Raw genomic sequence first — 27,966 nt, 5'->3', positions numbered from 1 at the left:
GGATGAATAGCTTGAGGTGAGTCTTGAATATATTTGCGTTGGTGACCTGGAAGAAGAGGAAGGTCTCTATCTTTTCCGGGAACCCGCCGTTGTCGACGTCATAGTTAGTCTGGAGCGCAATGATTGTTAGAGGAGGCAGGGCCTACAGAATATCACCTTGAATATTGTTAAGGTCCAAAGCCGCTCCGGTAAGAGGCTGCTCGGCGGCTCGATACAATGCAGACTGACGGAGAGTATCCATGGGAGTGAAGTTATCGAAAATTGGCACTCCAGGCGCACTTACATATGCTGGACGTTGATCCATGTGATCTCGTAAATGTCTATAATGTAATGAAGCCCACCACAGATCACACAGCAATAATCCACGATGACTATTGCAGTCTATTCAGGTCCTTAGCATCCGCCTGCAGCCTGTGGAAAAAATGAATTGGAGGCTCTCTTGTTCAAAAGGTGATTTACGACTAGACCACGTCAACCGCCACCACACCTTGTTTTGTTCCTCAAGACCACACCTGGCAGCCTGACCATCCGGATATCTGTAAACGTCACCTATCATCAAGCTTTGTAAATCACTGTTCAGAGAATGTTCCTGACGGTGAATGCAACGCCAAGCATTGACCTGTGGAGATAAGTAACAACAAATACTATTCAATCAGTGGGAGCTATAGAAACGGTGCACGATTCATTGGACACCATCCGTTGTCTCCAAGAAAGTGTACTCAATGCGATTTCAAACAAGCGCCCGCCAATTCAATGTGGTGCGCCATCAAAGCTTAAACCATAATAAATGGCCTCGTCTATAAGGTTCTGCGGAAACTACAAAAACAGGTATGAACCAATGAGTCACGGCACCTTTGGGGGTTCGAAAACTTACTTCCCGAGTAACGCAGACGATACCTCCATACTACCCGCGATCATTCTCAGAACATCGCGAATATATGAGCAGACCAGAAGTGAAGACAGCCAATCTAGAAGGATGGCAAGGGGCGCTATATAGTGGGTGTGACAGACGCTGGAGGTGACATGTTTTGAAATATGGATTTCTATATTTAGATGTTCGAGCTCCCATGAATATTCTGGCTCATTCTCCCCATATTCCCTGGGACGCTTACTCATTTTATTAGTGATAATTTTCTCATCCATTCTAGTATATTCTACATAATCCGGTAGTATAAACGCACTGTATTTTGTAGGGCATCGCTAGCGTGATTGTTCTGAACATTAGTACTTACGCACTCAACCCTGCACCGCGAGTTCTAACATGTAAGCAGAACCAAAGTATAACTTTATGATACTGCTGGCGATGATACCTTCTACGAAACCTTGGTCACCTTCCTATGCACTAGCTCGACAGCTACAGGAAATAGAGAACAGCAGGTTCTTACCTCACACTCGGCTTGCGCAGTCTTCATGAAAACTCCAAATACCGCGACATACTAGTAGATCCCAGGCGTCCTTCAGGTTAAACGGCAACAGCAAGACGATGGTTCTATTTCTACACTATAGTTTTGTATGACAAGATCGAACGGCGAAGATCACCTGACCTTTGAACTGACAGATTAGACTTCAAGTTTCTCCAGGCGGCCAAAGGCATCCTCGCTAATGATGGGTTTCATTTAAGTACAGATTGTGGGGGGGACATTCAACTATATTCTGTTAACTCTCCATTTACCTTGTCTCGACGAAGAGACCGGATACAGGGAATCTCGCTGGTCGGGTTGACATAGATGAATGCTTGGATCCTCGAGTTGGTGGACCCGTGTCGATAAGTGCTGAACGTCGTATACTATATCCCTCTTTATTAGAGCCGTGTCAGACACAAAAACAGCAAGACTAGACACATCCAAACCAGTAAAAACCGGTGAATCCCATTAGGGGTGGTGGTCAGAGTCGCGATTCTGACCGCAATTCCTATGACGATTATATGCATCCGCAATCGTGGGAGAATCGCACCGAACTCTGACCCACCTTTGCTTCTTCAGCCTTTAACGATTCTCTCCTGTGGATGGTACGTAAGGCAGCTACCAAGCTTTTGACATCAAGGGTAATCGAAACCATAATCGCTGTGACTGAAAATCGTGGGATTCGTTGAATCGCCGCCACCAAGAGGGGATCCGACGATTCTCCCACAATTCTATCAACTAAGTCGTGTCCATAATGATAATCACTATCATAATCGCGGCTAATCATGACTGAGACTGCCCAGGCTAATGATTAATTTAGTGCTTCAATTTGCGTGAGTAGCGTGCTGCTGGCAATTGCAGGGCCGAAGGAGAGTGGATGAGAAACTCGAGAGGCTACTGCTGTCGCTTCTAGGCCAGAATGATAGTGGACAGTGTCGACGCTGGTGATTGAGATGCTCGAGAGAAAAGGACACAACGACACTTCGCCTGTAGTTGTGATTTGATCATACGTGAGGTTTTCTCACAGTATCAATTTGCCGTCCGAGCTCCATTACTCATGTCTCTCATTTCTCCACCTCTAAGGGTCGTGGAAAGCTATTTGAGTCCGGTCGGATTTCAGTGACCGATCATTTATCTGAATTGTTCTTCCTGCGTGGGTCTTTGGCAGTGTTGTGCGATCGCGCGACAGTTGCCGAAGCACGATGGGCCACCAAGTGACCGTGACTTTACCCACGCCACCGTGATCTTGCCTGACTAGGTTAAGGGGTACCGAACACAAACAACAAAGTCAAAAACTATTTTTACATGTGGCCCCACAGCCATAGAGTGAAGATCAAGGTCATTTGCCTTGCCCCGCAGTTCTGCCGGAAATCTTGAATTCGGCTCATGGTCTGGTGACCGTACAACACTGGTCTTTTGCACTGTTTTTCCATTCAGTAAGCTTATATAAGGTGAACTTGTACCTACTTATGGGGCTGCATACGTCTATCGGTCTCGTCCCACGCTGATGCTCATATCAGGGCGTCATGCAGCTCGAGGATTATAGGCCAACATTTACGTACGAGTACAAGACACCCAATGTTCTATAATTGCGTTGCCCACTGTGGTGAAATTGTAGGACCGGCAGTTGCCTCGCAACGTCATTCACAATTGTGCCGCCGGCGTTACGCCACCTTTGCCTCATTGTCCGTACTCGGTGATGTGTTATGACCTACGCAAAAGTTCCAGATTTATCACAACTCTTGCTTCAACAAGCAATATGGAACAAACCCTTTTTCTCCTTTTGATTGCGCTAGATCTTTGCTAACCGGATGAAACAGACACTTACGGAATTATGGACCTTGAATTGACTTCCTATTGTACTCCGAAGGTCTTTGTTTAAGACGAACCTGAAGAACCAAGTCAACTGGTCAACTAATTTACGCGCAGCACGTATATAAGGTCGGTTGTGGACGCTGAGTCTTCATTCGCTCTTCCGCAACTTTCTCCGTTTGATTCAACCCAATAGTGCAGATTCTCAATATCATGGGACTAACTGCAGAACAGGTTCGTCAATTATTTTCCTATCTCTGGGATGTTATAAGCGATCTCTTTAACCACAGAATCAGCAAGAAATCTACAAGTGTGCCCAATGCGACTTGAAATTTCGAAATCATGTTGGCCTCTCTCATCACCTGAACTTCTCCAAAATTCACGCGGCAGCTAGGTGCGTTTCTTGTCATCCTACATATTCTTTCCAGATGGCTCCGGTGCTCATTGTTCTGCTTAGAGCGGAAAAGCCGCCTGAGCGCGTACCTTCGCCGTCTGTGCTCGTACTTGACTATGGCTGAATGTTGGAAGTCTGACCCCATTCTCGTAGCGACGTACAGGATAATGCGAAGTATAAATCAGACCAAGCCACACCTCCAGGTTTTTCGGATCCAACGTCGCCCGACCCTTCGCTCGACGAACTTATCTATGCGGAATGGAACGACGAATTCATCGAAAAGCATTTCCCTGCCGCCTATGCTGCAGGTGCTCGTTATATCACCAATGCATCGGAGATGCCTGCCGATATCTGGATTTCGCTCATGTCGTCTCCTCCGGATTTCAGCAAAAATAGCTACGATTCGTTCGTCGCCTCCTTCATAGGTCTTCCTGAGTCGGCGACGAATGTCAACTCAACGACGGACTAAACTTTGTTGTCACAGCTTGCTGCCAGTTCTGTGCATCGTTTCTTTCCTCGTGTACATTGCTGTAGTAAACACATGGAATGATATAGAAATCATCTACGCTTGATCTGTCGCGCTGTTGATTCAGATGGAGGGCAATCCACGCGCCGTGAGGTAGGCCGCCGCCTGGTCCATAACGTTTGTTTGAGAAACATTCTCGTGCAGTCGGATCGGATGTAAAAGGGAAGCGTCAAGAAGTTCAAATTCCAAAAAGGTATTGCAGCACACTAGGGAGGGAAAGAAGGATGTCCATGGCTTCTTTCAAGCTGGAGCCTTTGCAGATCTACCCTGCGCATCACCAGGGATTTCCAACACACCAAAAGCAAATAAATGACGATGATCTGTACACGGAATGGGACAGTTAGTCTTCGAATATTGGATTGTTCTATATGCGCAGCCACTAGATGTGGATACCGTAGTCGTATATTCACAAACGGTTATCTCACTACTAGTGACATTGTGGAGAGTTAGCCGCCAGATAAATGACACTAGGAGTACAGGTTAACTTACGGGGCAGTAGTTGCCATCGACGTAGACAGAACGGTACTAGTGGTTTGCGGAAAGACTACCGAAGTCACAGGGGACCTACTCGAAGATGTTGGAGACAACGATATTCAATCAACGATGGACACGAAGACATGTCTACAAAACCGGAAAGCTCCCTTATGAACGCACCCAGGGTGACATCATGATGGGGCCGTGACATCATAGCCGTTCCGGTTAAACGGCATTTGACGCGGCTGTCTTCTTGTCTTTGCTCTTGATGGCTCTTCTCAAACCTCTGTTCATTGTGGCTGGAGTAGGTAACTCTACCGGTACTGGTGCCGCCGCGGCGTACGCATACCTCTAAAATTCTGTTAGTACCCGCTTAAACTTTTCCAGGCGCCTGTTTGCCAAGAATGGTTACTCAGTCGCACTCATCTCGCGCACTCGAAGTGGTGGTGGTCTCGATGCACTGGCCGAAGAAATCTCAAAAGCTGGCGGTACGGTGAGCCGATGGCCCGATGTTCATTCATGTCTCTCCGAATTGAAACCTAGCTACTACAGGCAAAAGCATTCTCCGTCCCCTCGTACAGGCCGGCGTCCATCACCTCTGCGTTCGAGTCGATTGGCTCGTATTATCCGCCATCGCAGTATGCCTTGCGCGCTGCGCTGTTCAATGTCGGACATGCGGTGTGGAAGTCGTTCTTGGAGATTACGGAGGACGAGGTAGTGGAGACGCTGGACACGAACGTCGTCGCCGCGTTCTCGTTCTCCAAAAATGTTATCACTAGGCTGCTGAGCACCCCGCCGGATGATAAAGTCGGCAGGGGGGCGCTCATATTTACCGGGGCTACCGCGAGTTTGAGGGGGAACAGGACGACGAGCGCGTTTGCTGCTGCGAAACATGGTACCAGGGCTCTTTCGCAGAGCTTGGCAAAGGAGTTTGGGCCGAGAGATGAAATTCATGTACGTTTCTGTCAATGTTTGGCCGTCCTTGCTTGTTCTTGACTTGTTTTCAGGTCTCGCATGTGAGTGTCTGCTCGATTCTGTACAATATAGCCATTATTCACTGACATACCCGCAGGCTATTGTAGATGGACGTACGTGTTCTCCACTTTCTGATAATAAGCTTCTCTTGTGGATTTTCAGTTATCAAAACCGGGTCCGCTATTGAGCGAAACGGTGAACGCATGGTCGGGCTCAACCCAGATAGTATCGCTCAAGTGCGCTTTCCGGATTCGTGCATTTATCCTGTTGCTGACTCCCACCTTCTATAGGCGTACCTCAATCTTGCCGAACAAGAAAAAACAGCGTGGACGTGGGAATTGGATCGTAAGTGAAATGTTGCTCAGCAATTCTTTTCGTCTAATCATGAATGTGTCCATCAGTGCGTCCTGCCAGCGAACAGTGGTAAGGTGACCGTGTTTGCCATAGCTATTTGACCCGAGTATTGTCTCTTTCCTCTGTAAATACTGTACAATAGGCTTTCCGTAATTTGACTACTGTTGAAACACCACACTGGTGCCAAATTTTCCATCAAGAACATCTCGAGTATACTGGAAGTAGTAATTGAATCCAGCTGAGATACTCGGGCAACGAAATATACTATAGGCCGTAGTGCATCAGGAAAAAGGTTTTGCGATGTAGCATCCCAATACCTCTGTGCCTGTAGTATGTACACGTAAAAAGTACAAGGTCGATATGCCGAAGGTAAGGATTCATGAAGAATATACCACAAGACTCGAAAATGTTGTCGCCGGTATACTGTGGATTGACAAGTCGTCCATACTACTGAATGATAGTTTCTGGAAGATCATGCGCTGCCATCGGAATGGTTCACCGAGTCGCCCAGTGGCTCCGCCGAGATGTATTAGTGCCTTGATGATCATATCAATTCGTCGAGCTGACGAACGTCTCCAAGAGCTGGGATGGAGGCTGTGTGATTTAAATCTTGACATTCAAATTTTGCTCGAGGGTTAGAGGGAAGGAAAAGCGGTGTGCATAGAGACTCGCTGCTAGCCCGGAAGCTCAACACGACTTATGGAAACGTTCAAAACGCGCCACTTGGTCCGGTATTCAATATGGAAGGACAGAAAATGCCTATGAATCAGTCAGCCCACTGGACACCGCCTCTTAGCTGGCGAAATAAATGTAAGAAGCCTGCAATATACTAGCTGACGGAGGATGATACGCACCTGAGTTTCGTTTTACTTATACTCGTACTCGTTGTGGCTGAGACTCTGAGAACCACTGGCTGCAATCATATCAGCATCGCAGGACCACAAAGAGGAACAGACCGACCATACAGATCGAGAGTATGGCTCAACTTCTCCGTTGCACAGGGACTACCAATAGCATCCCTTTCGTAAGCCTCATTGATTCTGAAGCCCCTTGATGGTAGAATCGGGAGCATAGGCAGACAGCGATGTTGCGTGTAACCATAGAGACGTGAGAGAATGCCATCGGTAGAATTTTGTAGAAGGATTGCTGTTTTCATATTCAGTGCTTGCGTCGAATGATGATGCACGATGAGTTTCAGCGACGTGCTGTAAATGAGGATATGTTTGCATTGTTTGAGAGAGCAATTTTTTAATCGTACTCGCTCATAAAGCAGTCAGAAGGCGTGCTACAGCACTCGCGGAGGAAATACGAGTGACCACAGAGCAGGGCAGCAGAAAACGATGCTGTATGACGCGCGAAAGCACCAGTAGGAGCCGCTACCAGTGTGATGGTTGGCCTGGTGTTGAATTAACGTGGTTCGGAGTTGAAAGTCCTCGGAGCTTCTCGGGCAGAACGTCTTTGCTTCAATTCAATCAAACGCGGACCTGATATAGCGCTCGTCGTCGAAGCCGCGACGTCTCTGTAGATAGAGCAATCCGGATGCGAGACCTTTTTTCTTCCCTGCTATATAGAGAGGTTTCGATAGCCCTGCAAAGATATTATCAGTCTACAACCGCATATTTTGCTTCAAATCCCTGCTTCGTTTGTCCTCGGTTTTTGATCTCGATAGCACAATAAAAGACCTCTACAATGCGACCCTTTCAAGCACAATGGAAACAAAAAAGTGGCATAGCAGTAACTCAACGAATGCGAATATGCAATAGATCTTTTGCCTCGCCTATTAAAGGTGAGCTCCATTGCTCTCATCATACCACTGGCCTACCCACAATGGCCAAACCCAGCTCCGACGATGGCAGCCATGCCAACAGCAAACAGCTATACATATTCAACTTCACTTCCCTCCGCGATGCATGGCTCCAAGCCCGCTCAAAGACACTCACAAAACGAGCCAGCCGCTTCATCGCACCCATTTTCGGAGCCCATCCACCGCTCTTTCTGGCGGACGTTGACCACGCGTCATCGTTCGCCCTGACGCCCGCACAACTCCTTACATTCAGCTACACCACTTGCGTCTCCTTGAAGAACTTTATCCTTATTAAGACGCACTTCTTTGACTACACTCCCGGGGTGGCGGAGATCGATCCGGATACAGGCAGGCGACTTTTGGAAGTTGACGAGTGGGTGGAGCGGGAGACGATACGGCGGCGGTCGGTGTGTTGCTTGGGGTGCTTGGAGCGGTTTGTGTTTGCGGAGAGGGAGTTTGATGTGCGGGGGTGGCAGAAGCATAGGGATGTGTGTACAGGGATAGAGGATATGATGGTGAGGCATGTGATGAGGAAAATTTTGAAGCTTTAGATTCGTACGTCTTTGTATAATATCGTAGTGGCCTTTCCCCATTCAAGCCACTCTTACGGGATTTCAGGGTGGCGAGCTGGATGGCCAGTAGGGATTTCTGTAAGAATATAGAAGATTTACGTGAAGAACTTTCATTGACTTAATGGGGAAAGCCTTGATGTTCCTGAACCTGAGGTGTAAATGGCTGATAAGAACGAGATATATCGAAGAAGGTGGTTCTATGGGGAGAAGGGGATAATGGACAGTTTCTAGAAGACCATCCGTTGTCTAACCAGAGTGACAGAATCATCATCCCATACTGCTGTTAGCAGAAATTAGAATTGCCGACGTAGCCAATGATTCCCCCGAGATGAGCTTCTGGTCTAATCCATAACCAGATACTGGCATATCTCGTGGTGGGTCTATCAGCCTGTTACTTTTCAATGTTCATCTGATTGTTATACCGTCTAATTCTTCCTGATTTCATAGGCGACGCAGCATGCACATTGTCAGCGAAGAGCTGTCCATTTGCACGCTCCAGCCAATACTTTTTAGGCCTAACAACTGACGACCAACTGCACAATAATATCCCATTCTTACTGTTCAGCTTCCGGTGAGCTAGAGTCATAGGCAAAAATACGCTGTTCTTCGTACTGCTTGAAAGACCTCTAAATTTTATCTTGAATCCGTTCTCTTGAGTTATCTCGACGAGATGAATTTTATTCGACGATGTTAAGCATGTTGTAGGGGTTCTTCTTGATCCTTTTCTGATTTTTTTCTCTTTCATCCATTGGAATGTTTTCTAACAACCAATTTCAGTGGTAGTGAGGCATGATTTGGCATTTTGTGCGACAGAGGATGTGGAGTGACGGCACTTACTCACATCGAAGAGATGGTAAATATAGATCTACTGTCTCGAAATGCGGATGACCGACTCGGACGAATCCTATAGCATGACGTACGTGTTGGCTGGGCTGAGTAAGCTGGCTTTTCTGAAGATATGATTCTGTCTGCCGGTCGATGGTAAAGCTAATGCGTAATCAAGAGTTTTCTCTGGAGCAGTACGCTATCAATATCCATGTCTCTTGAACGCTATTCTCCTTAGATGGTTATAGTAAGGTGCCCCGGGTATGTACTTCATGCATATAACGATGATGCAAATAACGCTGTCCTGTTCCTCAGTTAGGGGCCTCCTCTCTTGCTGTCAAGCGTAACAACGCGACGAGGCCTCGGTCTGCGGCAACAACAATGTTTCTGTTATTCTGCGACTATCCGCGGTTTGATACCATTCAAAAATGCTCAGATTCACACATACATATATTGTTGAAGTAAGATGCGCTTCTTTGACTGTACCGGTGATCGAGTACGAGTAGGTGGATCTTATGATGATATGGCGAAGAACCGTCTCGGACCTCAGTGTCGAATATAACAGTGGTTAAGATCAGAGCCCAACCTTCTTTGAGGTACTTCCGTAGTTTTCTGCTGCTCATAGCTTTACTTAGCCTCAAAGATCACTACACGGTTACTTGTATGAAACTGCTACTTCAGTACTTCCTGTAGGTTGATCTGATGAACGCTCACATCTTGATTTTTCTGCTTTCTATTACGTATGTTTCAGATCTCCAGGAAGTTTGGTGATCTTTATGTTTTGTTTCGTTGGAGTCTTGGAGGGCTAGGCATCCTCTGCATATTTATTACTGGGAGATATCAGCGGAGAGTCCCACAACACAACTCCATTCCCACAGCAATGTCAGTAACGGTGGATATCCCGGATCTGACAAGCGAGGATATACAAGCAGTCTTTGGGAATATGGATGCCTTTCTGAACAAAACTATCTTGAATGCCTTTTGCGATGGTATGTTTCCTTCACTAAAACAGGTACAAAATCTCACTTGTACTGCAGGAGTATACACGGGAATCTTGATTATCTCGCTGTGGAGCATCTTTCGGTGTTCGTTATGTCTGTGGTTTGGATCATTCAGATTTCCTGACATGTTGCAATAGCTTCTCCCAAGTGCCTTCAGATCGGACCACGACAAATAATCATGGTCTTGGCCATTGTATGCCTTTATATCTTCGAAGTCATCTCCTTTTCTATTGTATGGTGGATTGTGCACTATGCATTCATCAGAAATGCATGGAGCTTTTGGGAAATGTTCCTTGGTTTGCAAAAAATGGACGGATTTTTGCCAACTCTGTTAGTGGTTGAAATTGCTGGTGCGACTGGCACGATCATTGCAGATATATTAATGGTAAGCTGGCTTGAAGTATTGCACATGTCGAACGCACTAAATTATTCATGTGATCGTGCAGATTTGGCGATGCTGGACTGTTTGGGGTCAACGATGGTTAATTGTGCTTCTCCCTACTCTCTGCACCATTGTTGCGACAGGTCAGTTATTCTCATAAAATTGATGTCATCCCAGGGAATACTGATGAATGATGGAGTCGCCAAGGTCATGTATATCTATCATTATGTGATCGATATTTATAATGTGACTAACCTGCAGGGTACCACATTATATGATCCGTATGCCACATGGGTCATTCTATACCTCTCCTTGGTTCTGGCGACAAACATTCTATGTACTCTCCTTATTATATACCGGATCATCACCGTTGTCCGCGCTGACCGTGGAGGGACAGGTATTAAAACATACAGAGGCGCTATTGAAATTCTCGTGGAATCTGCCTTCTTGTATTCCTTCGCACTGCTCCTATATGTCATCTTTGTTGCCCGTGAGACTTTAACCGCGCAGTATCTTGACACTCTAGCTGCCGTGGTGCGGGTGCGTCCTTTCTCTGTTTCAGAATCAAAATCCTTGGTATTCAAGTCAAGTTAGGGAATTGCTCCTACACTCGTCGTCGGCCGGGTAGCGGCAGGACAGGCACGACCCGACGATTCCTGGAGCACAAGTGTTGCTTCCTCACTTCGTTTCGGAGGTCATTCAGATGATCATCGCTCAGGCTTATATAGTCAGGGAAGTACAGAGGAACAATGTACTGGAGGTCCCTCTCATGATAATAGCTGGGACAATGCGGATGAAGGTATTGCAGGTTCTCCAGGTGACGAGAGTCGACACGGAAGAGACTCGGATTAGGAAGCAATGCAGAGCGCTGCAGAAATGGGAGGCAGACAATATAGAATTCAATTTTCCCACGGGGATCGGATGGAGTTCGATAACTGTTAAGCACCAATCACTTCTTTCGATTTCTTCTTTCGTCTTACCTTTATATTACAATGTACCGATAGAATGACATTCTCTACTTAGGTATATGCAGATAGACGGCGGTGAGCACACTGATGATAGAATAAATTATATGTCATAAAGGACATCCTATAACAGTTCATTCTCACTGGCCAGTCTCTTCAACCAACGATTTTGATATACTCCTGAGACAGAGCTATGTATCCCTTACCCAGCTATATTTAAATATAAGTTGTTGATCCTTCATGCGAAAATTGCAGTGAGGACTGTATTGTATGAAACAGAGTGGCTGAATCTGAAACAGAAGAATGAACAAAGCAATGACTTCATGGGGTTTCACTTGTCTCTGTGCAGTATACTGCATATATCACCAAAAAAACAGCTACTGGCACTATTCTTGCTGCAGTCCATGTTGATGATTTTCTAGCTGTAGCCAGCTCAAAGGCAAAGAATGAGAAGTTCAAGGTGAAGATAAAAGAAAAGTGGATGATCTCAGACCTTAGAGAAGTGAAGTTCTGTGTCAGCATTGCCATATCTTGAAACTGTGAAGATCACACTATTGCTCTATTACAAACAGCACTCATTGACCAAATTATATCTCAATTTGGTCAAGCAGATGTGCACCCAATCTTGATTCCCATGGATGCAGGACTCAAACTCTATTGACATGATCCCTCTATGCTTTCACCAGAAGATTGAGCTGAACTCTAGAAACTGCTATATCATTCACTAGTCAGTTCTCTCATCTATCTCACAGTCAGAACGCATCCAGACATATTCTATGCTGTCCAAAAATTATCCTGTTTCCTTGACAGTTACTCATATGCCTATTGGAATGAAGCAGTTTGAGTAGTTCATTATCTCAAGGGTACCAGAGATTTGAAACTTCATCTTGGTGTCCATTCAAATATTGTGAAAGTCATCAGATTCACTGATTCAGATTGGGTGAACTGCCTTAATATTCATCATAGTATTGGTAGATATTGCTTCTCATTTAGATCTGGCATAGTTTCCTGAAGTGCATGCAAACAGCAGACAGTCATAATCTCCTCCTGTGAAGCTATGAAGAAAGCTATCTGGCTCCATGCACTGCCTCATGGCATCAATTTTATCCAGGAGAGGCTGACATCACTTCTTTGCAATAATAACAGTGCAATTAATCTCTCTGAAGATTCTTCCCTGCATGCATGTGTCAAATGCATCAACATCAAATATCACTTTACCCAGGTATGCATGAAAAGCAAAGAAATTGCTGTGTCCTATGTCAACATCAAAGATAATCTTGCTGACTGCTTCATAAAGACTTCATAACCTGAAGCATTTGTTCATTTCAGAGGATTCATGGGGTTGTGATAGTTAACATTTGATGTGAGGAGGAGACTCTCAGTGAGAAAAAGTGTTGTTATCTGATTGTTTTTGGGATACACCAAGAGTGGCTCTATTATTTGCTAGCCTATTTATGGTACATCAATTGATGCACCTCTCTTTTCCTCAGTCTGTTTATGCTAGAATGTGTTGAGACTGAGGTGAGCTATAGACATTTCTAATATATCTTATATTACTTATGTATCATACTTCTGTTTATCTAGGTATGAGACAATACAGTTCATTTACATACTGACAACTATACATAGCATGTGTATGCCCATTCCTAATGTATGCATCAACAGCATGGTGGACAGTGTAAGTAGAGTAACAAATATGCACATATATTGAGAGAAGAGAGTGAGTAAGAGGGAAGAAGATGGATGTCCTTCAGTATGAAGTATCTAGGTATTTATACTGTATCTAGAGTGGCATAGGGGGTAAACAAGAGAAAGATAACTGAGGAACAATGTAAGGTAAAAGAAAGGTCAATGAAAAATAAGGGGTAATGTAAGGGTACAATAGTCATAGGGTGCAAATCCTCTACAACAGGGAAGAAAACACATGAAAAAGAGCTGGAATGGGTACAGCAAAAAGCACTATGCAAAGTAGCCATAGTGTTCCACACCATGCCAATAGAAGCCATTAAAATCAAAACATTGATACCACCAATCTGGCTATACCTAGACCAGTGTACAAGGCAAGCCATGGTGAGACTGAACAAGCTGAGCATCTGAAACTCAGTCATACAGCAACTTGACAACAGATGGAGAAGTAGAGAAAACAACAGAAGCTATGGGCAGAATGAGAGCCAATGCTAGAAGGGAGGCAAAGTCAGCAACACTAGAAGAGTGGAGAAAGGTATAGGAGGCCAGGCCTAAATGGGAATGCCATGCAATGGCAAACAGAATACCACTGTCACTGAAGCCAACACAGCACCTCATAGACCTCACAGCAAAAATAGAGATATTCAGCCAAGTTCTCCAGTGCAGAACAGGCTATGGATATGTAGGCAAGTATTACTCACAATTTGTGGCAAGTAAGGATGTTGACTGCTCTTGTGGAGAGATGTTTCAGACACAGGAGCACATCCTGTGTGAATGCCCCCTCTACAAAGAGCAATGAGGGACCCTTCAGAACATGTCAAGGACCATGTACCTACTGGACATCCTTGGCACCAAGGAAGGAATCACAACACTGAGCAAGTTCATGGAAAACACAGGAGTGCTCACTTGGATGGGACAACTATGAAATGAGAGGCTCACCCCAGAGCCAGAAGAAGAGGGAGAGTGGTGGGAAAAAGATGAAGGTGACACAGCAGATGAGCATGGATAGCTGCCATGTACCCACCACACCATGGAATATGACCAACCCAGCTGGCACTCAAGACATGCTCACAAAGCACCTCACGGCTTCAGCCAACTGCAGAACCAAACTAATCAATTAGTCCACCATGGGGGTGCAAAGTACCATACATGTCCATTACTCTACTCCACATTACATGCCAAAACACCAGGGGAACTCAGAAGAGCGGAGGGACTGGAACAAGAGGGAGAGAGGATCCTGAGGGCCTGTACTTCCATTGTGTCTTATTAGTTAACTTACTTGTTGGGGTTAATCAGGTGCTGAAAACAAAAAAAAAAGATTCTAACACCATTCTCAATCCCCACTCTATCATCGCTGTCCATTGATTCTAGTGCTTGGAGTGGCGCTGTATGACGTCCGAATAACCTCGCCATCGTCATAGTGTAATCGATTGGTGACATAGGTGGTGCCTTGCTATAAAAGAGCAATCGTTCATCCTATCGCCACCTTCACTCACGGTCGTTTCTTCTGCCACCGCTCCAGCTATGTCGGTCGAATCTGGTTCCACGTACAAGATAAGAAACGCAAATCTGGGACAGTCTTAGACCTCTCTGGAGTTGATAACAGAGCCAGTAAGTTGATTGATTATCCTTCGTATTCCGATCTTATCTATACTGGATAGTAATTGGATATCCCGACCACAACGGCGCTAACCAACAGGTATACTCCTTTACTGGATTTCTTTTCATCCTTGCTGAAGCGAAGATAGTGGATCCTTACCTGGACCGGTCGCTCCTGGACTTTCCGTTCAGTGTCTTCGCAACAATACCTTGGGCTTGACGGTTCTTCAGGCAATGGTACCAAGCTCTTAGCCATCGCTGAGCCATTTGAGTGGCACATTTGGCACGACGAGATCGATCCGACCACGTTCCGGTAAGCGCTTACTTGTAGAACAACATCGTCGCCGCCCACTCATGCTCGTCACGAACAGGGTTTTTGCCCCAAACACTACGTACAACTTTGACTTGTGGAACTACCGAGATTCCGTTCCAGGAGACCCGATTATGCTCTGGACCAAGTGGAACGGTCTGCACCAGACGTGGCGGTTTGAGCGTGGTGCGCAGGCCACTATCAGCCATTAAATCCTCGTTGTTTACTGAACGGATACATGTGTAGTTAATTAATTGTTATCTTTGGGCCTGGATGAATGAGGCTATGACTCAAGGGAGAGCTTAAAGGTGATGGATCCTTGGTTATGATTCAATTTGGACTTTGAATCTCTTGCGGACTGCATGTACTAGTCTCTAGACACTCGTGGAGGTTGTGATGATTCTGAATGACATAAAATATTCAACTTATTACCGTAGTTCGGAATCACTTAGGGTGTTAGATCGACTGGCAGGTAGGAATCCACTTAGTCTTCCATTCTTCTCGCATGGCACTTCTTTCCTCTCAAACGCCAGCCTCGCGAACATGACGTGTATGTGTATTCTTTGTACCATGTAAATATGTCACATTGTTCTCGGTGTAGGATCGCAGGAAATAAACGCAGAACATCAGGCTGGGAGATTGCAGCTACGCCTATATAGTATCAGGCTTCAGCTGGAGCGGATAGCTTTCTAAGGATTTTGGGTGATGCGGATGGTATATAGGCTGTTGCTATTATTGGATGTCAATCTTATGAGTACTCTACATCAGAGTGACACTCACAACAACGTTCGTGTTGCCCTTCACTCTAGCTGTCTTCGACACGAACAGTGATACTCTCGAGATGAATGCATGATACAAGGTGGCACATCATGAGCTCGCTCAAGCACCACTCCCACGGAGCAACCGATGTAATACGGAGCTTGGTCAGGAGGTGGGAATAGACCTCGGTTACATACATGAATCAATGTCGGAGCTGGAGGTATCCGCTGTAATCCACCGAACGATGCAAGGAAACGGCGAGTTGTTGCAAACTAGTGAAAGAGGATAAGTAATGCAATAACATAGTGTCTCCTGCATGATGACTAAGTGATAGACCTTTAAGATGTATTTTGGCATCACGAAGGTAATCCCAAAACACGGCCGGTACGACAAAGCTGGAAGCAGAGAAATTCGTGAGCTGTCGCAGGGGCGGGATCAGCGATGGAATGGTAGATGGACGTAGAGATATATGATGACTGTTTAATTCTAGAATCTGGAGGGTACTGAATTTGCCCTGCGGGAAGGCATTGAAGAACGAAATAAGCAGTAGAATGGGAGTGTTGTCGCCACGGCATGTTTGATAATAATGGATACAGAGTTGGACAAGATGTGAACTATTGGCGATAACGGAGGAGAGATCGTCAATCGTGATGTGTCCGTGAATGGTAAGACTTCTGAGGTTGTGGAATGGACCAAAAGGTATGGTATGCTCTGGTCAAAACTGACTGATAGATAGTTCAGACAAAAAGGGAAGATTGATGAGGCGTAGAATAATTTTAGGTATTGTTTCAGGTTCCATAGTTCCAGGATTAAACTAGTTCCAGCTATGGCAGATCGTAAACAATTGAAGAAATCAAGGAACGATAACACCGCTTACACAACTTTGCGTAGCAACTGCATATGTGACACAGCAACTAGAAGCGGCTCATCTATGCTCTGTCCAGGTATCTCATTCTTCTGGGCAATGTTCATGGAAGACCAGAGCCGATCGAGGACTTTCTTGCGCCGAGTGGCGGTGGACCTGAAGATGATGGTTCTGGCATATCTGATCAGTTGTTTGCCTCCAGTTAGTTATTCAGAAATCTGACAGCTTTCGATTGAGTCATCTTGGTGAAGTCGATAGCGATAGTTTCGAAAATTAATGGTGTGGCGATTGCGGAAAAGAGTTTACATGTGGACCGCAGTCGTTTCCGGTCAGCTAAAGCAGCCTGGTTCGATTTAGATGCATTTAATCAGTTACCTAGAAAAAGAATTACCTCGGAAATTATCTTTCCTAGGAGTTCTGGCGGTAACGATAACATGGACCTCGTTGGTCGGGATCAAGATGGCCTTATCACGTGGATGGATACTACCTAGCTTCGTGAAATTATTATTTAGTCAAATTTGATTTGTTCGGTTTGTGCTATCACGTCCTGTTGGAAATCCAGGGTGTTGCGCAGGGTAGACTCCAGGCTGGTAAGGCCAGATAAAATGAACTTGTTATTCTGCAGCTCCTATAGAGCTTGTATTTATACTCTCCAGGCTTATATCTAGAATTTACTACAACTTTCTCTTTCTCTCGAGCTTACTCATCAACTCTCGGCATGATGTCGGATTTCCCTTTCTAGAACTTTCCGGCAAAATCCCAACACGTCCTCATCAGAAGAACTGCTGAAATGATTGTGGCAGAGGTAAGTTTGCTTTAGATGTACCATATCATGTTTTTTTCCACAATACCATCAATTTGTTTGACTTGCCAAATTCTCTGCAATGTCTCCGTGCAGTACCCAGGCCTGCCGCTTAATCTCATGCGGATCTGGGACGCGATGCTGGTAGTGTCGAGCGAAAATATGTTCTCTTGGAATGAGTAGCTGTGAGGCCGTAGGAGCACATCACATCTGAACTGTATAGCGTGAAATTTTGATACATGACTCAAGAGATGGGAACAGGAGAGGGGCAAAAAGGCGATACAGAGATTTGCGGGAGGTCGCGAGCAACCAACCCAGAAGATCCCAGAAGTCCAGTGGCCTGGTACTCGGAATGAAACCGACCTGTCTGCCGAGGCTTCCCAACTAGATCCATTTCAAAATGATGGACCCTGGATGGCAACGAATCAGCCACGGCCTGGCTTATGTTCAAATCTGTGAGTATGTAAAAATAGGATGATTTTACGGGACCTTTGCGTCAAAAGAAAGATAATCTTTTTTCGAGGAGTAAGATTTTCAGTAGCTGGTTTCCGTGATTTGCATTGACAGCTCTGACGTCCTTCTTTTGTCAACATAGATATGGCCCATAAACGATGGAATTTTCATCATGGGATGGACTACGATTTTTCTGCAGCAGTACAGCTACTACGCGAAGACGAGCAAAAAAATAGGCAGATCTAGGAGAGGACTAATTTCGCAAGATATGCATGCATTGGGAGCGTAGGTGGGAGAAGGCGAAGGCGGATTCGGGCCGTGGCACGTGACTGTTTACGGCAGGGTAGACATAGTTTTCCCGCTTGTAGCCAGATTAGACTATCCATCCAGCCACTCCACCTCTCAGACCCTACGAGGGGTTCCGGCATCTAGAACTTGTCTCGTAAATACATGCATGTATGGATTAGAAACGCAGATAGCACCTGTTTATTTTTGGGGGGGAGGGGGGCAGCATTCTCGAAGCGTTCTCTGTCTGACAAGCACGGAGTGGAGTTTGGACAGTCGCGTTTTATTATTTATTTATTTTAAATAATACTTTCAGCACCAGGCACGTGCATGTGACGTCACATTCATTTCATGGTCCTTTCATCCACCAAGACCGACAACCGCAACGACGACGACAACGGTGGATCCATGCCCGGATGAACTCCCACCAGAAACCTTTACCCTCGCTGCCATCGACGACCCCAACACCCTCTTCAGTGACTATCGACAAGGACTCCAGTTGCAATGACGGCAATCCTGACACCAACGACGAAATAGGAGAGCTATGGATAGAAGGGAGGACGCATCGCAGACAGGTGCTAGAATACCTTGGAGTAGGGCCCGGAGTTATTGACGCGGTGCTGGATGATATGGGACGAGTGGTGTTGCTGGCGTTGACGACGATGGAGAACTCGTTGCTCTTGCCTTCCAATCCGGGAGTTACTGAGGATGCCGCCTTGGACAGGTCTATCGAAGAGAACCGGGGTGGATGTCTTGCGTCAAATTCCACGACGCCGACGTTCCTGTTTCACTTTCGCATCGAGCGCCGACAACCAGAGTCAGCTGAAGATTATGGATTTTATATTGTTCGCGCCGCTACCAGGACTCGTTTGCAGAACAAAGTGACGGTGAAATTTCAAGTAGGTATCTGGGATGGGCAGATATTATTTGGAAAAGAAGGTACGTCATTGTCAATTCGTCGTCCACATTTCCTCACTTTGACGCTCGTAGATTCTGCCAATCGTGCTCGAACAAGTAATTCTTCAGCAGCTGCGGGAACAGACCAAGTTAGAGATAATGCGGAAACCGAAGGTTCGTTGATATCATGACAGTACTCTGTTTATCTCAATTTCCGGCTATAGGACCCTGTGTCGGCGGTACTTTCATAGTCATGACTTCGAATCCAGAGTCAGACAAAGATATATGGCGGAATCGAATCAGCTGTGCGATTTATCTTCATCTTTCGCTTCTTCTGGAGCAAGCTTTCTTGCGGGGGTGTGGGGTGCAGCTCAGTTTCCCGTCATCAACACCGATCCCTTCGCTTATTACCCCTCCACGTATGACCTCCTCACCCGTGGAAATGGACTCGGGTTCATCAAGGCGCAATTCATTTATTCCCAATACTATACGCTCATGGTTTGGAAGTATTAGCTCTGGTAAAAGCCTTGGACCACTGGGTACCAAGAAACTATGGGGCGGATCCTTGGACTTAACGCCCACGAAGAGCTTGCAGGATGCACCACTGCCAAGGCTGAAGCGGCTGCTCTCTCACCGACACTCGCATTCGCTTTCTGTTACCGAAGAACAGCCCAACGAGCATATCCGGCACCGCGACCGCAAACCATCAACGCGACAATCCACTATGAATCAGCGTTCACTTCTATCAACCAGTCCGGGTCTTACGTTCCCTCCTTCTTCGCGACCGGCAGGCATCGACGAATGGGTCCAGATGCAGGGACTGACATACCTTGAGGACGACAAAGAAGAGCACGCTCGGTTTTATGGACAGAGAGATCGCAGAGTGGTGGAGGTCGTCAGGGATTTATTGCGTGGGAAAGAAGGAAGTATCCCACACCCGGTTACAAGAAAGTGGATACATGCGGGCATCTGTGTCTTTGCAAAGGTTGAAGTAGAGACCGTTTATCCTTCTTCAGAAGATCGGTTGGTTGTCGACGAAGAGAAAGAGGATAGGAGTCAGGATAGCGAAGATGTGGAGCCCTCCCTGCGCCTGAGCTGTGCCACATGCGGCATGAAGGCTGAGAAGAAAAGTCTTGGGACTGCTGGGTCAGTAGTTAATTCTAATCACCTCATCATTCTTTGCCCTCTCTTCCATCACCTTTCAATTCGGAGATTCTTTATGCATTATCTTCGTCGTATCACGGTCAACGTATGTCAACATGGCAAACACCTATATCTATATTTTTGGTTTCGCATTCGGTTTCACTCGCTGACCAGATTTACTTGTTTACAGGCTACTATCATTCTCAAAGTTCCTCGAACTACTCATATATCGCCCGCCTTTACCGACGATATGCTCCTGTCCGGCCCTGGCCAAGATACGATACACCTTTGAATGCCAAGGGAAGGAGGTATGCTTCTGGACGCAAGAACTGGGTGGGATCTATACAGTCCGGGTACCGCGCGTTCAGGTTCTCGCAAGTGATGCTTCCAATGGCGGATCTTCATTTTCCTCGAAAGAGAAGGGTGAAGACGATGATAACCTGGAGAAGATTGAGCTACGACGAGAGATTCGTGCTTGGTGGGAGAGCATAGGAACGAGATTAGATTTATTGGAAGCGATTGAAGCTGAGGTGGGTATTAATCGGTCTTTTTTTACGGTCTAGATCTGTTGGATCTGTTCGTTCTTCGATGAAACCATTCTTTACTCTCCGTGTTTTCTTTCTGTATTTTTGCTCACGATGAAACTTATTTTAGCATTCGGATGACGAGTACGAGTGGACCCGGTCGAAGGCTCTTCCCAGAGTGCCGTCCGAGTGGGTTCACCACGACGATACTGAATTCGAGGAGCTCGTATCGGTTGATGGGCTACCTTCGGGGATGCAGGATCAAGACGTCAAGACGTCTGGGCACTTTTCCGCAACTCCTTCTATTGCCGACGATACAGAGACAAAGAAATTGATACCGGACCTTCGGGAGTCATTTCATCGTACAGAACAGGCTTTATACGCGGAGTTAGTGCGTACGCCCGTGGGGAGGCTCAATGATGTTCGACGAGGATTCCTGAAGGGGGCGAGACATGCGCTTGAAGAGACTGAATGGCGGGAGAAAAGGGATAAGAACTTGTTCAAGACGCTTTCGAAGGGATCATCGAGGACTGCAGACGATGGGGGCGCCAATAAGCCGGGAACTGGAAAGATAACATTGGATCCTTCTTGGTGGGAGCAGAGGAGCCATGTCTTGGCGGGGAGCAATGTCATTGTTAAAGAGGATGATTGGGGGAGTGTTATTGCATGGTGCTTGAGGTACGTCGGCTTCCTTGTGGCGGCTGCCTGCGGATACGTTGGACGGAGCTTTTTTCCCTCTGAATCTACTCTGCTTCTGAGTTCTCGTACTGACGTCACGCCCTTCCAGTTCTCCGAAATATCAGCGCGAGCTTGAAACGATGTCCAGCCCCGGACAACCTACTCGACCACCTTTACGACCACTTCCAAGTTCATCTTACCAACCGCCATCCTCGTTTACTTCTAAACCATCCGCCGTTTCTCCTGCCATATCTGTGTCCACGTCGTCGTCGACCGCATCATTCTTCTCTGCCGTCTTTCGTGGTTCTTCGCTCGCACCAGAGTGGCATTTGGAAGATCATGAACTGCACGTGTGTAGGAAGGGAGTCGGTGTAGGCCTTGGGCTGGTGATGGGTGTAGGAGGAATGAGCGGTCGATTTGGAAGCTTGGCGGGATTGGGGAAGGGAAAGATAGGTGACGAGAAGAACGGAGCCGGGAAATGCAGCAGGCCTGCAAGTCAGATCAGTGTCGGTAGTTCCAGTGTCGTGGTTTCGAAACAGGAAGGAGTTGTTGGCCCTGTTCTACCGCCAAAGGACATGCTTGAAGTGCCGACATTGGGTAACAGGGAAAGAGAAGGCTCATTCTTTATGAATGCATTGAAGAGTGTTCGCCTCTTAGGCGACGCTGCGGGCATCGACGAACGTCCGCATGTGAGATGCGATCTGTCGGTGAAAGGGACGAGTGGGGTGGTGAAGAAGTGGAGTGTGACCGTGTACTATGCTCGAGAATTCGAGGAGCTAAGAAGGCGGTGTGGAGTGATGGGCGAGTACATCAAGAGCTTGTGCCGGACGGAGGGCTGGGAAGCACAAGGAGGCAAGAGTCATGTCGGGTTTTGGCGCACAGCTGACGGGCGGTATATAATGAAAGAGCTGGTCAGTAAGTGGGGGGTGGCCGATCTGTGAGTATATCTCTGTATCCTCAGGGCTGCTCATGGAATGTTGCTGCAGACCAGTTCTTCTCTCCTTGGCGCCCGAGTACGTTGCCTATATCAACAATACCTCGGGAAGAGAGAGTACAATGGTGAAGATGCTCGGCGTGTATTCCGTCGAGGGGCCAGGCGGAGACCGAGCGGATTTGGTTGTCATGGAGAACCTTTTCTATGGCTATGCTAGTGGGCTCAAGATGTTTGATCTGAAGGGAATGAAGGGTCGGAGGTCGAAGCCGGTCACGACATCGGAGGAGGACGTTGAACGTAAAGGGAAGGAGAATAAAGGCAAGACACTTTTTGACGGGGAGTGGATCGACATGCAGCGTGAAAAGACGATATTGGTTGATCCACACTCGAAGAAGATGCTGAGAGAGGCGATACAGAGGGATACAGATTTTTTGACGAGGGGTAATATCATGGACTATTCTCTGCTGTTGGGAGTTGGAGAAGGGCCTGAGCGACTGCTGGTGGTCGGCTTGGTTGATACCATAGGTTTGTTTCATCCATTTTAATTTTCTCATCCTGGCTAACAACCTTTCAGGCAGTTATACATTTGCAAAGACTATCGAGAGCAAGGCAAAGCAGAACCTGAATCTTCCTGGGCGGGAGAAGGGAGAGGTTACGGTGATTCCTCCCAAGGAGTATGAGGAGAGGTTCATCAAAGCAGTGGATAGGTATTTTGTTAGATGTCCAGATAGGTCAATGACTCCGGATGGAAAGGTGCTGGGCGCTGTGCTGTGAGATGCTATTCGGAATGTGTAGAGATATTCTATGATCATGATTAGTATGGACTTGGACTTTTGTAGCTGTAACTGTGGACATAGATATTGTACTGTTTTTCGACCGCACGAAATTATTGCTTTCAGAGGTGTATACGTATGACGCAGCGAGATATTCATATTGTAGTTCCTATCATTATTCGTCGTCTTCACTCACTCTTCCAATCTCTGCGAGATTTCGTGTCGCTTTTATGACACGCATAGCTGCATCGGAAATACCCAAGCGTATAAAGTAATAATCCTGATATTTGACAGGATCCCAGTTAACAAGCCGGAAGCCAGGCAGAAAGTCTGTACAGTTCTGCAGCTTGCGCATCTGACTTGTTGGGTCTCTGCACCGGAAAGCGGTGATGCAACACACAACGCGGACACAAACAACCCTCATGGGAGGTTTATCGGCTGGAATGGGCGAACGGACCGTGGTACGGCTGCCCCGATGTTCAGCGCTTCCAGAAAAGGCCATTGTGGCAGATTATTCAGTAGTTTTGTCTATGACCGCACCGTCAAATATATGAAAGGAACGCCAATGAAGAGAAAACTTGCAATGACATTGTCGTTATATTTCACTCGTGCTCTATCCCGGTCGACACTTATACCGACGTACGCAAGATTGGTACACAGTAGTAGAGTTTCGAGCATGGGAATATCAAAGCGCCAGCATCCTGCATATTCGGTTTGCACCAGGATGTTTATTAAACTCCACGAATGCATCGGGATGATGCGACGAAGAAAGAATCGTGCACGGCCTTCGTCCTGTACGCCTTGGGCATTTATTCGCCCTAGTCGCAGATGTACCTCCTTCAAACCACGATAAGCTCCAGGATAATTCAAGAACGAATCGCGCAGTTGTAGACCTGGGATTGAAGACACACAATGGAGAAACACCATTGCGTCAAGCAAGGCATTCCAGAATTCGTCGGGAACATCAAAGCCAACTGGTAGGCGGTAATTCGATAGCTTCCGAAAATGTGGGATAAGGGCGGGGACGGTTGATGGCTCCAGACTGAGGTAATCACCTGAGAGAATCACTTTCTGCACAGAGCTATGCGTTCCCTCCAGGAACGAACAGAAAAGAGAGAGCACAGGAAAGTGTGACGGGGAATGACGGTCGTAACGATAGATGACTACTTCGAGCCTGAATAGACTAGGACTGTTGGCGATGATGGCGGGAATGTAATCCAGGGAACCATGTCCATTAATGGTCAAATGGGTCAAGCCACGGAAGGGTGCGCAAGGGATATCCTGCTGGATTCCAAATGCTGATATCTTAACGAAACGGAGATGAGGGTGATTGCTTAGCGAATGAATAATTTGGTCCATTATGTTCGAACGCATCATTATTTTTCCTGGAGTATCCCAACTGCAATGCTGAATAGATGTCCAGGAACTCGAACAAATTTTACTCACTAAAAACTTTGCAAAGCTTGCATCTGCGGAATAGCAGCCAAAAAAAGTTTCCCTATGCGCTCAAAAAATGTGGTATTGTTCTTCAGCGATGATAACACATCCCGAAGACCATTTAAATTAGGTCTGTAGCTGGCGGAGGATGTACAGAAGTAGAGGGCTCGGATGAATCTGCCCTTTCGTCGGTCCTGTGAAAGCTCCTTGAGCAAGCGTGAGATTTATCCCTTTCCATCGTCGTAAAATGCATACAAAAATATTCAAAGACGACAGGTGTGGCAACATCGCAGAGAGTCAGTTCTGCATATCAGTCAGATCATTTGACTGCTGCTGGTAGTGCGATGATTTGTCTATAAAGAAGAGTAAGGAACTATAATTAGCTCAGGACTCCGGCTCACGCTAATGACAATCTTTTCCAACAGGTCTGCAGGTAACACTAGAAGAGACATGATGGTGCGAGGTCAACCAATCGGATGAGGCACAGTTCACGTGTCACATCTGCTAGTGGAACCCCTTGTAGGGTCTAAGAGGTGGATGGATGGGTAGTCTGGATCTGGCTATGAAGCGGGAAAACTACGTCTACCCTGGCCTAAACAGTCACGTGCTACAGCCCGAATTCGCTTTCGCCTTCTCCCACCTACGCTCCCACTAGTAAGGGCGCTAATCAATATGGTGGGCATTCATGTAGACGTGGATTCGCCTTCATCGTCGTGGTGGTTGTCGATTGTCGTGGTCGAAAGAGTCCATGAAATGGTGTGACGTTATGGCATGCACATGCGTAATTTTGACCTTAAAACTATTTAAATACTCGCCTTGTCACAGACTTGCAGGTTGTCGCGCGCTCATCGTCTCCACCCCCTCCCATTCTTTAAATACTGCGTATTTCTACCTAAGACCTTTACAACACTCTGAAAAATGCCTTGAAGAAGATAATGAGTCCGCTAAAGAAAAAAATAGGTACTGTCTATCTACTAAGTAATGCATGTCCCCGGAATTATAAGACGAATTATAGCCTGTCCAAACACGCGTCCAATGCACATCCGGTAAGATTGTCCCTCCCAGATCCCTATATTTTTCGGTCTCCTCACGTTGCCGAGCAATTGCAGCAAAATGGGCCACCGTCGCACACTGAAAGGCTAACGTTAACGACCACCATAAGTAACGGAGAAAAATGGCTGAAAGGGCTCGAAAAGCCGATCGAAGAAACGAGGGCTTACTAAAGTTCCCCGCTTCGAAAAATACCTGCTTGCAGCTGAAGTTTCAGACGCCAAATCATAAAATCATCTTTACCCCCATGGGCATGCTGCCGGGTGACTTGTACCACTAAAATTTCTTCTGGTGTGTCGATGGTTGGAACAGCGTCACGGTGAAGAGCAGACCACCAGAGTCTCTGAGCCACGATCGTGTTCCTTGGAATTCATACGCAAGTCTACAAATCTTTCCGCCAGCATCCTGCTCTGGCGATATTGGAGGTCAGCATGCACTTATGGAAGGAATTCCAATAAAAGCAATACCACCTTATCGCAAGAATTTAGCGAGGACCCTTTTCCTCATTTGCAAGACCTGACAGTTGAAATTAATACTTCCAAATATTCCCAAGACCGGTATGTTCGCGTTAATGCATTTTAGTCAGCCCTGAAACTTTGAAAATTCTATTCCATTGTCTATGCCGACCCCTGCGACATTTACATCTTTCATGGTCTTTATTGACTGAATATGCCTGAATAGCCACAGATGGATGCTATGGAGCAGCAGAAGTCCGTCGAAACCTTCAATCTGTATTGCCATAAGGCACAATGGCTTTCACATTGGAATATCTCGATGCTTTCGGTTCGAAGTATCAATGCTAAAGTAAAGCCTCAATCTCCCGATGGTGCCATTTTTCACATCTTCCAATCTCTGCATGCCCCATCACTTACTTTTCTCCTTCTCACATTCCCCGAAGATTGTTTTTCCCACTTCCCAAACATAGATGCATTCTCAGCCTCCTTGACAAATCTGAATATTTCTAACAATTTACTTCATGACAATCCAAATTTCATACGCCTCCTCAGGCTCCTTCGAGCCGCCAGAAATATCGATAATCTCTGCATTCGCGCCTCAGAACTTCCAGATTCCATACTTTCGGGGTTCACTGTCATGCAGTCCAATAGTGACCTTATGTTAGCAGCGCCAAAGGCTCTCGTCTGCGCTGGGCATACTCCAGGAACCATAACTACACATCTGTGGCTTGGAAAGCTGGGAGAGGTCGCCAAAACGTTTGAATATCATACCCATCATTGGCTAGGGCCGACCCATCAATACTATTTAGGCTGTAGGCCGCGAGTTAACATGCTTCAGAATCCGCAAGAAGTTATCTTAGACTCACGATGGGAGCGTAGGTGCGAGAAGGCGGAGGCAGATTCAGATCGTAGCATATGTCCGTTTAGGGGCAGGGTAGACATAGAACGCACGTTTCCGCAGCTAGACGAGACAATCTATCCATTCCACCTCCCATCGTCTTCAAGGCGTTCCAACGAGAGCAACTGTAACGACATCATCAATAGAATAGCATCAACAAAAAGACGGTTGAAGAGCTTGACGTCTTCCTCTCTCTTTCTGGTCCTGGCATCGCTGATGGAAGAGGAAGCAGCATCGTTAAGCTCTTTGCTCTCTGAAAGAAACCCAGAAAGATGTTTGATGTGTCGTGCCAATTCTAGACCAGAAGAGAGTGCCGTAAGAAAGAGAAGAGCCAAGGGTGTCCAGCGACCGTCCCACGAGATGTACATTTTGACGGACCTGAAAACAGGAGGGGTGCAAAGATCACTTAAGATCTTGCAGGTTCGTCTAAGCCGCTTGCGAGATCTCTCATCTGCCTGGTGCGTGCTCTTCAACGTATTTTAGTATGAGGAGAGGGCTGGATTTACCTCGAGAGCGATAATTTGCAGCAGTTCGTTCGGCAATGAAAGCAGCATCGTAAAGAAGGAACAAAGGTTGCCCAATAATCAACCGAGCCAATGGACGAATAAGTATCGGAGAATTGCCGGCAATCACTACGATGCTAGCCGCAGGCCTCGTAAAATTTACTTCCTTTTTTCGGTTTTTGTGATTTCCCTAGCAACAAAGATCCAGAAAATACAAGACGATCAATTCTTTGTCTTGCTCACCAATTGTGTTTCGCTTACCAGAAATAATGCTTAGCCTTCGGGAATTGGTACCATCATCAGAGGGCAACATTCGTCTTCATTTCGCATCCTTCTGTCTGTAAGTAATCGGTGGAACGATTTCGCGAGGTCCAAGAGAGAGGGTACAAGCACCAATAACCGGCAATAGTTGTTGCGGTCCGGGTCTC

The 27,966-nt window shown here is 46.5% G+C and overlaps 11 protein-coding genes across 11 annotated transcripts; 8 read left to right on the top strand and 3 right to left on the bottom strand.

Moving 5' to 3' along the window:
• Nucleotides 1-3,428: 3,428 nt before the first annotated feature.
• On the top strand, nucleotides 3,429-4,111 carry BT62DRAFT_1079901 (uncharacterized protein; the record flags this gene model as incomplete). The annotated part of the gene is made up of 4 exons (XM_043179539.1): nucleotides 3,429-3,449; nucleotides 3,506-3,609; nucleotides 3,673-3,705; nucleotides 3,763-4,111. 4 exons carry the CDS (start codon nucleotides 3,429-3,431, stop codon nucleotides 4,076-4,078), a joined length of 474 nt encoding a protein of 157 aa, XP_043035248.1. The 3' UTR covers nucleotides 4,079-4,111.
• A 766-nt stretch (nucleotides 4,112-4,877) lies between these two features.
• BT62DRAFT_1011319 (NAD-P-binding protein) lies at nucleotides 4,878-6,011 on the top strand (the record flags this gene model as incomplete). The annotated part of the gene is made up of 8 exons (XM_043177771.1): nucleotides 4,878-4,948; nucleotides 4,997-5,102; nucleotides 5,162-5,563; nucleotides 5,617-5,625; nucleotides 5,682-5,697; nucleotides 5,747-5,820; nucleotides 5,875-5,929; nucleotides 5,986-6,011. The coding sequence occupies 8 exons, from the start codon at nucleotides 4,878-4,880 to the stop codon at nucleotides 6,009-6,011; spliced, it is 759 nt and encodes a 252-aa protein (XP_043035247.1).
• Nucleotides 6,012-7,765: 1,754 nt separating this feature from the next.
• BT62DRAFT_1011318 (uncharacterized protein) lies at nucleotides 7,766-8,384 on the top strand (the record flags this gene model as incomplete). The annotated part of the gene is made up of 2 exons (XM_043177770.1): nucleotides 7,766-8,257; nucleotides 8,322-8,384. The coding sequence occupies 2 exons, from the start codon at nucleotides 7,766-7,768 to the stop codon at nucleotides 8,382-8,384; spliced, it is 555 nt and encodes a 184-aa protein (XP_043035246.1).
• A 1,635-nt stretch (nucleotides 8,385-10,019) lies between these two features.
• BT62DRAFT_997020 (uncharacterized protein) lies at nucleotides 10,020-11,374 on the top strand (the record flags this gene model as incomplete). Its single annotated transcript, XM_043190628.1, has 6 exons — nucleotides 10,020-10,128; nucleotides 10,278-10,525; nucleotides 10,587-10,665; nucleotides 10,730-10,734; nucleotides 10,784-11,062; nucleotides 11,117-11,374. The coding sequence occupies 6 exons, from the start codon at nucleotides 10,020-10,022 to the stop codon at nucleotides 11,372-11,374; spliced, it is 978 nt and encodes a 325-aa protein (XP_043035245.1).
• Nucleotides 11,375-12,538: 1,164 nt separating this feature from the next.
• BT62DRAFT_869767 (uncharacterized protein) lies at nucleotides 12,539-12,703 on the top strand (the record flags this gene model as incomplete). Its single annotated transcript, XM_043182517.1, has 1 exon — nucleotides 12,539-12,703. A coding segment is annotated over one exon (165 nt), but the record flags the coding sequence as incomplete, so codon positions are not given.
• A 1,619-nt stretch (nucleotides 12,704-14,322) lies between these two features.
• BT62DRAFT_1042344 (uncharacterized protein) lies at nucleotides 14,323-15,294 on the top strand (the record flags this gene model as incomplete). Its single annotated transcript, XM_043178445.1, has 5 exons — nucleotides 14,323-14,469; nucleotides 14,616-14,784; nucleotides 14,835-14,872; nucleotides 14,922-15,085; nucleotides 15,144-15,294. The coding sequence occupies 5 exons, from the start codon at nucleotides 14,323-14,325 to the stop codon at nucleotides 15,292-15,294; spliced, it is 669 nt and encodes a 222-aa protein (XP_043035243.1).
• Nucleotides 15,295-16,043: 749 nt separating this feature from the next.
• On the bottom strand, nucleotides 16,044-17,142 carry BT62DRAFT_1011315 (uncharacterized protein; the record flags this gene model as incomplete). The annotated part of the gene is made up of 4 exons (XM_043177769.1): nucleotides 16,044-16,515; nucleotides 16,719-16,840; nucleotides 16,930-17,049; nucleotides 17,098-17,142. 4 exons carry the CDS (start codon nucleotides 17,140-17,142, stop codon nucleotides 16,044-16,046), a joined length of 759 nt encoding a protein of 252 aa, XP_043035242.1.
• A 1,447-nt stretch (nucleotides 17,143-18,589) lies between these two features.
• On the top strand, nucleotides 18,590-23,357 carry BT62DRAFT_1079896 (uncharacterized protein). The gene is made up of 8 exons (XM_043179538.1): nucleotides 18,590-19,185; nucleotides 19,237-19,317; nucleotides 19,368-20,289; nucleotides 20,477-20,816; nucleotides 20,941-21,488; nucleotides 21,598-22,425; nucleotides 22,475-22,947; nucleotides 22,997-23,357. Exons 1-8 carry the CDS (start codon nucleotides 18,663-18,665, stop codon nucleotides 23,194-23,196), a joined length of 3,915 nt encoding a protein of 1,304 aa, XP_043035241.1. The 5' UTR covers nucleotides 18,590-18,662; the 3' UTR covers nucleotides 23,197-23,357.
• BT62DRAFT_472374 (uncharacterized protein) lies at nucleotides 23,296-24,662 on the bottom strand. Its single transcript, XM_043181073.1, has 3 exons — nucleotides 24,642-24,662; nucleotides 23,778-24,594; nucleotides 23,296-23,723 (listed from the first exon to the last, which is right to left on the bottom strand). The coding sequence occupies exons 2-3, from the start codon at nucleotides 24,570-24,572 to the stop codon at nucleotides 23,616-23,618; spliced, it is 903 nt and encodes a 300-aa protein (XP_043035240.1). The 5' UTR covers nucleotides 24,573-24,594; nucleotides 24,642-24,662; the 3' UTR covers nucleotides 23,296-23,615.
• A 1,707-nt stretch (nucleotides 24,663-26,369) lies between these two features.
• On the top strand, nucleotides 26,370-27,075 carry BT62DRAFT_1011311 (uncharacterized protein; the record flags this gene model as incomplete). Its single annotated transcript, XM_043177768.1, has 3 exons — nucleotides 26,370-26,893; nucleotides 26,954-27,012; nucleotides 27,065-27,075. The coding sequence occupies 3 exons, from the start codon at nucleotides 26,370-26,372 to the stop codon at nucleotides 27,073-27,075; spliced, it is 594 nt and encodes a 197-aa protein (XP_043035239.1).
• Nucleotides 26,931-27,650, bottom strand: BT62DRAFT_472338 (uncharacterized protein). The gene is made up of 2 exons (XM_043181072.1): nucleotides 27,542-27,650; nucleotides 26,931-27,490 (listed from the first exon to the last, which is right to left on the bottom strand). The coding sequence occupies exons 1-2, from the start codon at nucleotides 27,587-27,589 to the stop codon at nucleotides 27,113-27,115; spliced, it is 426 nt and encodes a 141-aa protein (XP_043035238.1). The 5' UTR covers nucleotides 27,590-27,650; the 3' UTR covers nucleotides 26,931-27,112.
• Between the last annotated feature and the right edge of the window lie 316 nt (nucleotides 27,651-27,966).

The sequence above is a fragment of the Guyanagaster necrorhizus genome (assembly GCF_019112545.1).
Source record: "Guyanagaster necrorhizus MCA 3950 unplaced genomic scaffold BT62scaffold_35, whole genome shotgun sequence".
Taxonomy (NCBI): Eukaryota; Fungi; Basidiomycota; class Agaricomycetes; order Agaricales; family Physalacriaceae; genus Guyanagaster; species Guyanagaster necrorhizus.
This window is presented reverse-complemented; position numbering and strand designations above follow the sequence as displayed.

What these genes read in the sequence shown, in the direction of transcription:
- BT62DRAFT_472338 (XM_043181072.1), bottom strand. Translation starts at nt 27,589, where the DNA reads ATGCTGCTTTCATTGCCGAACGAACTGCTGCAAATTATCGCTCTCGAG. An exon ending in TGCAAATTATCGCTCTCGAG is followed by an intron (nt 27,491 to 27,541) that starts GTAAATCCAGCC and finishes AGCACGCACCAG; the next exon opens with GCAGATGAGAGATCTCGCAA.
- BT62DRAFT_472374 (XM_043181073.1), bottom strand. Translation starts at nt 24,572, where the DNA reads ATGATGCGTTCGAACATAATGGACCAAATTATTCATTCGCTAAGCAAT. An exon ending in AATATAACGACAATGTCATT is followed by an intron (nt 23,724 to 23,777) that starts GCAAGTTTTCTC and finishes GTGCGGTCATAG; the next exon opens with ACAAAACTACTGAATAATCT.
- BT62DRAFT_1079896 (XM_043179538.1), top strand. Translation starts at nt 18,663, where the DNA reads ATGAACTCCCACCAGAAACCTTTACCCTCGCTGCCATCGACGACCCCA. An exon ending in AGATAATGCGGAAACCGAAG is followed by an intron (nt 19,318 to 19,367) that starts GTTCGTTGATAT and finishes TTCCGGCTATAG; the next exon opens with GACCCTGTGTCGGCGGTACT. An exon ending in AAGTGGGGGGTGGCCGATCT is followed by an intron (nt 22,426 to 22,474) that starts GTGAGTATATCT and finishes ATGTTGCTGCAG; the next exon opens with ACCAGTTCTTCTCTCCTTGG.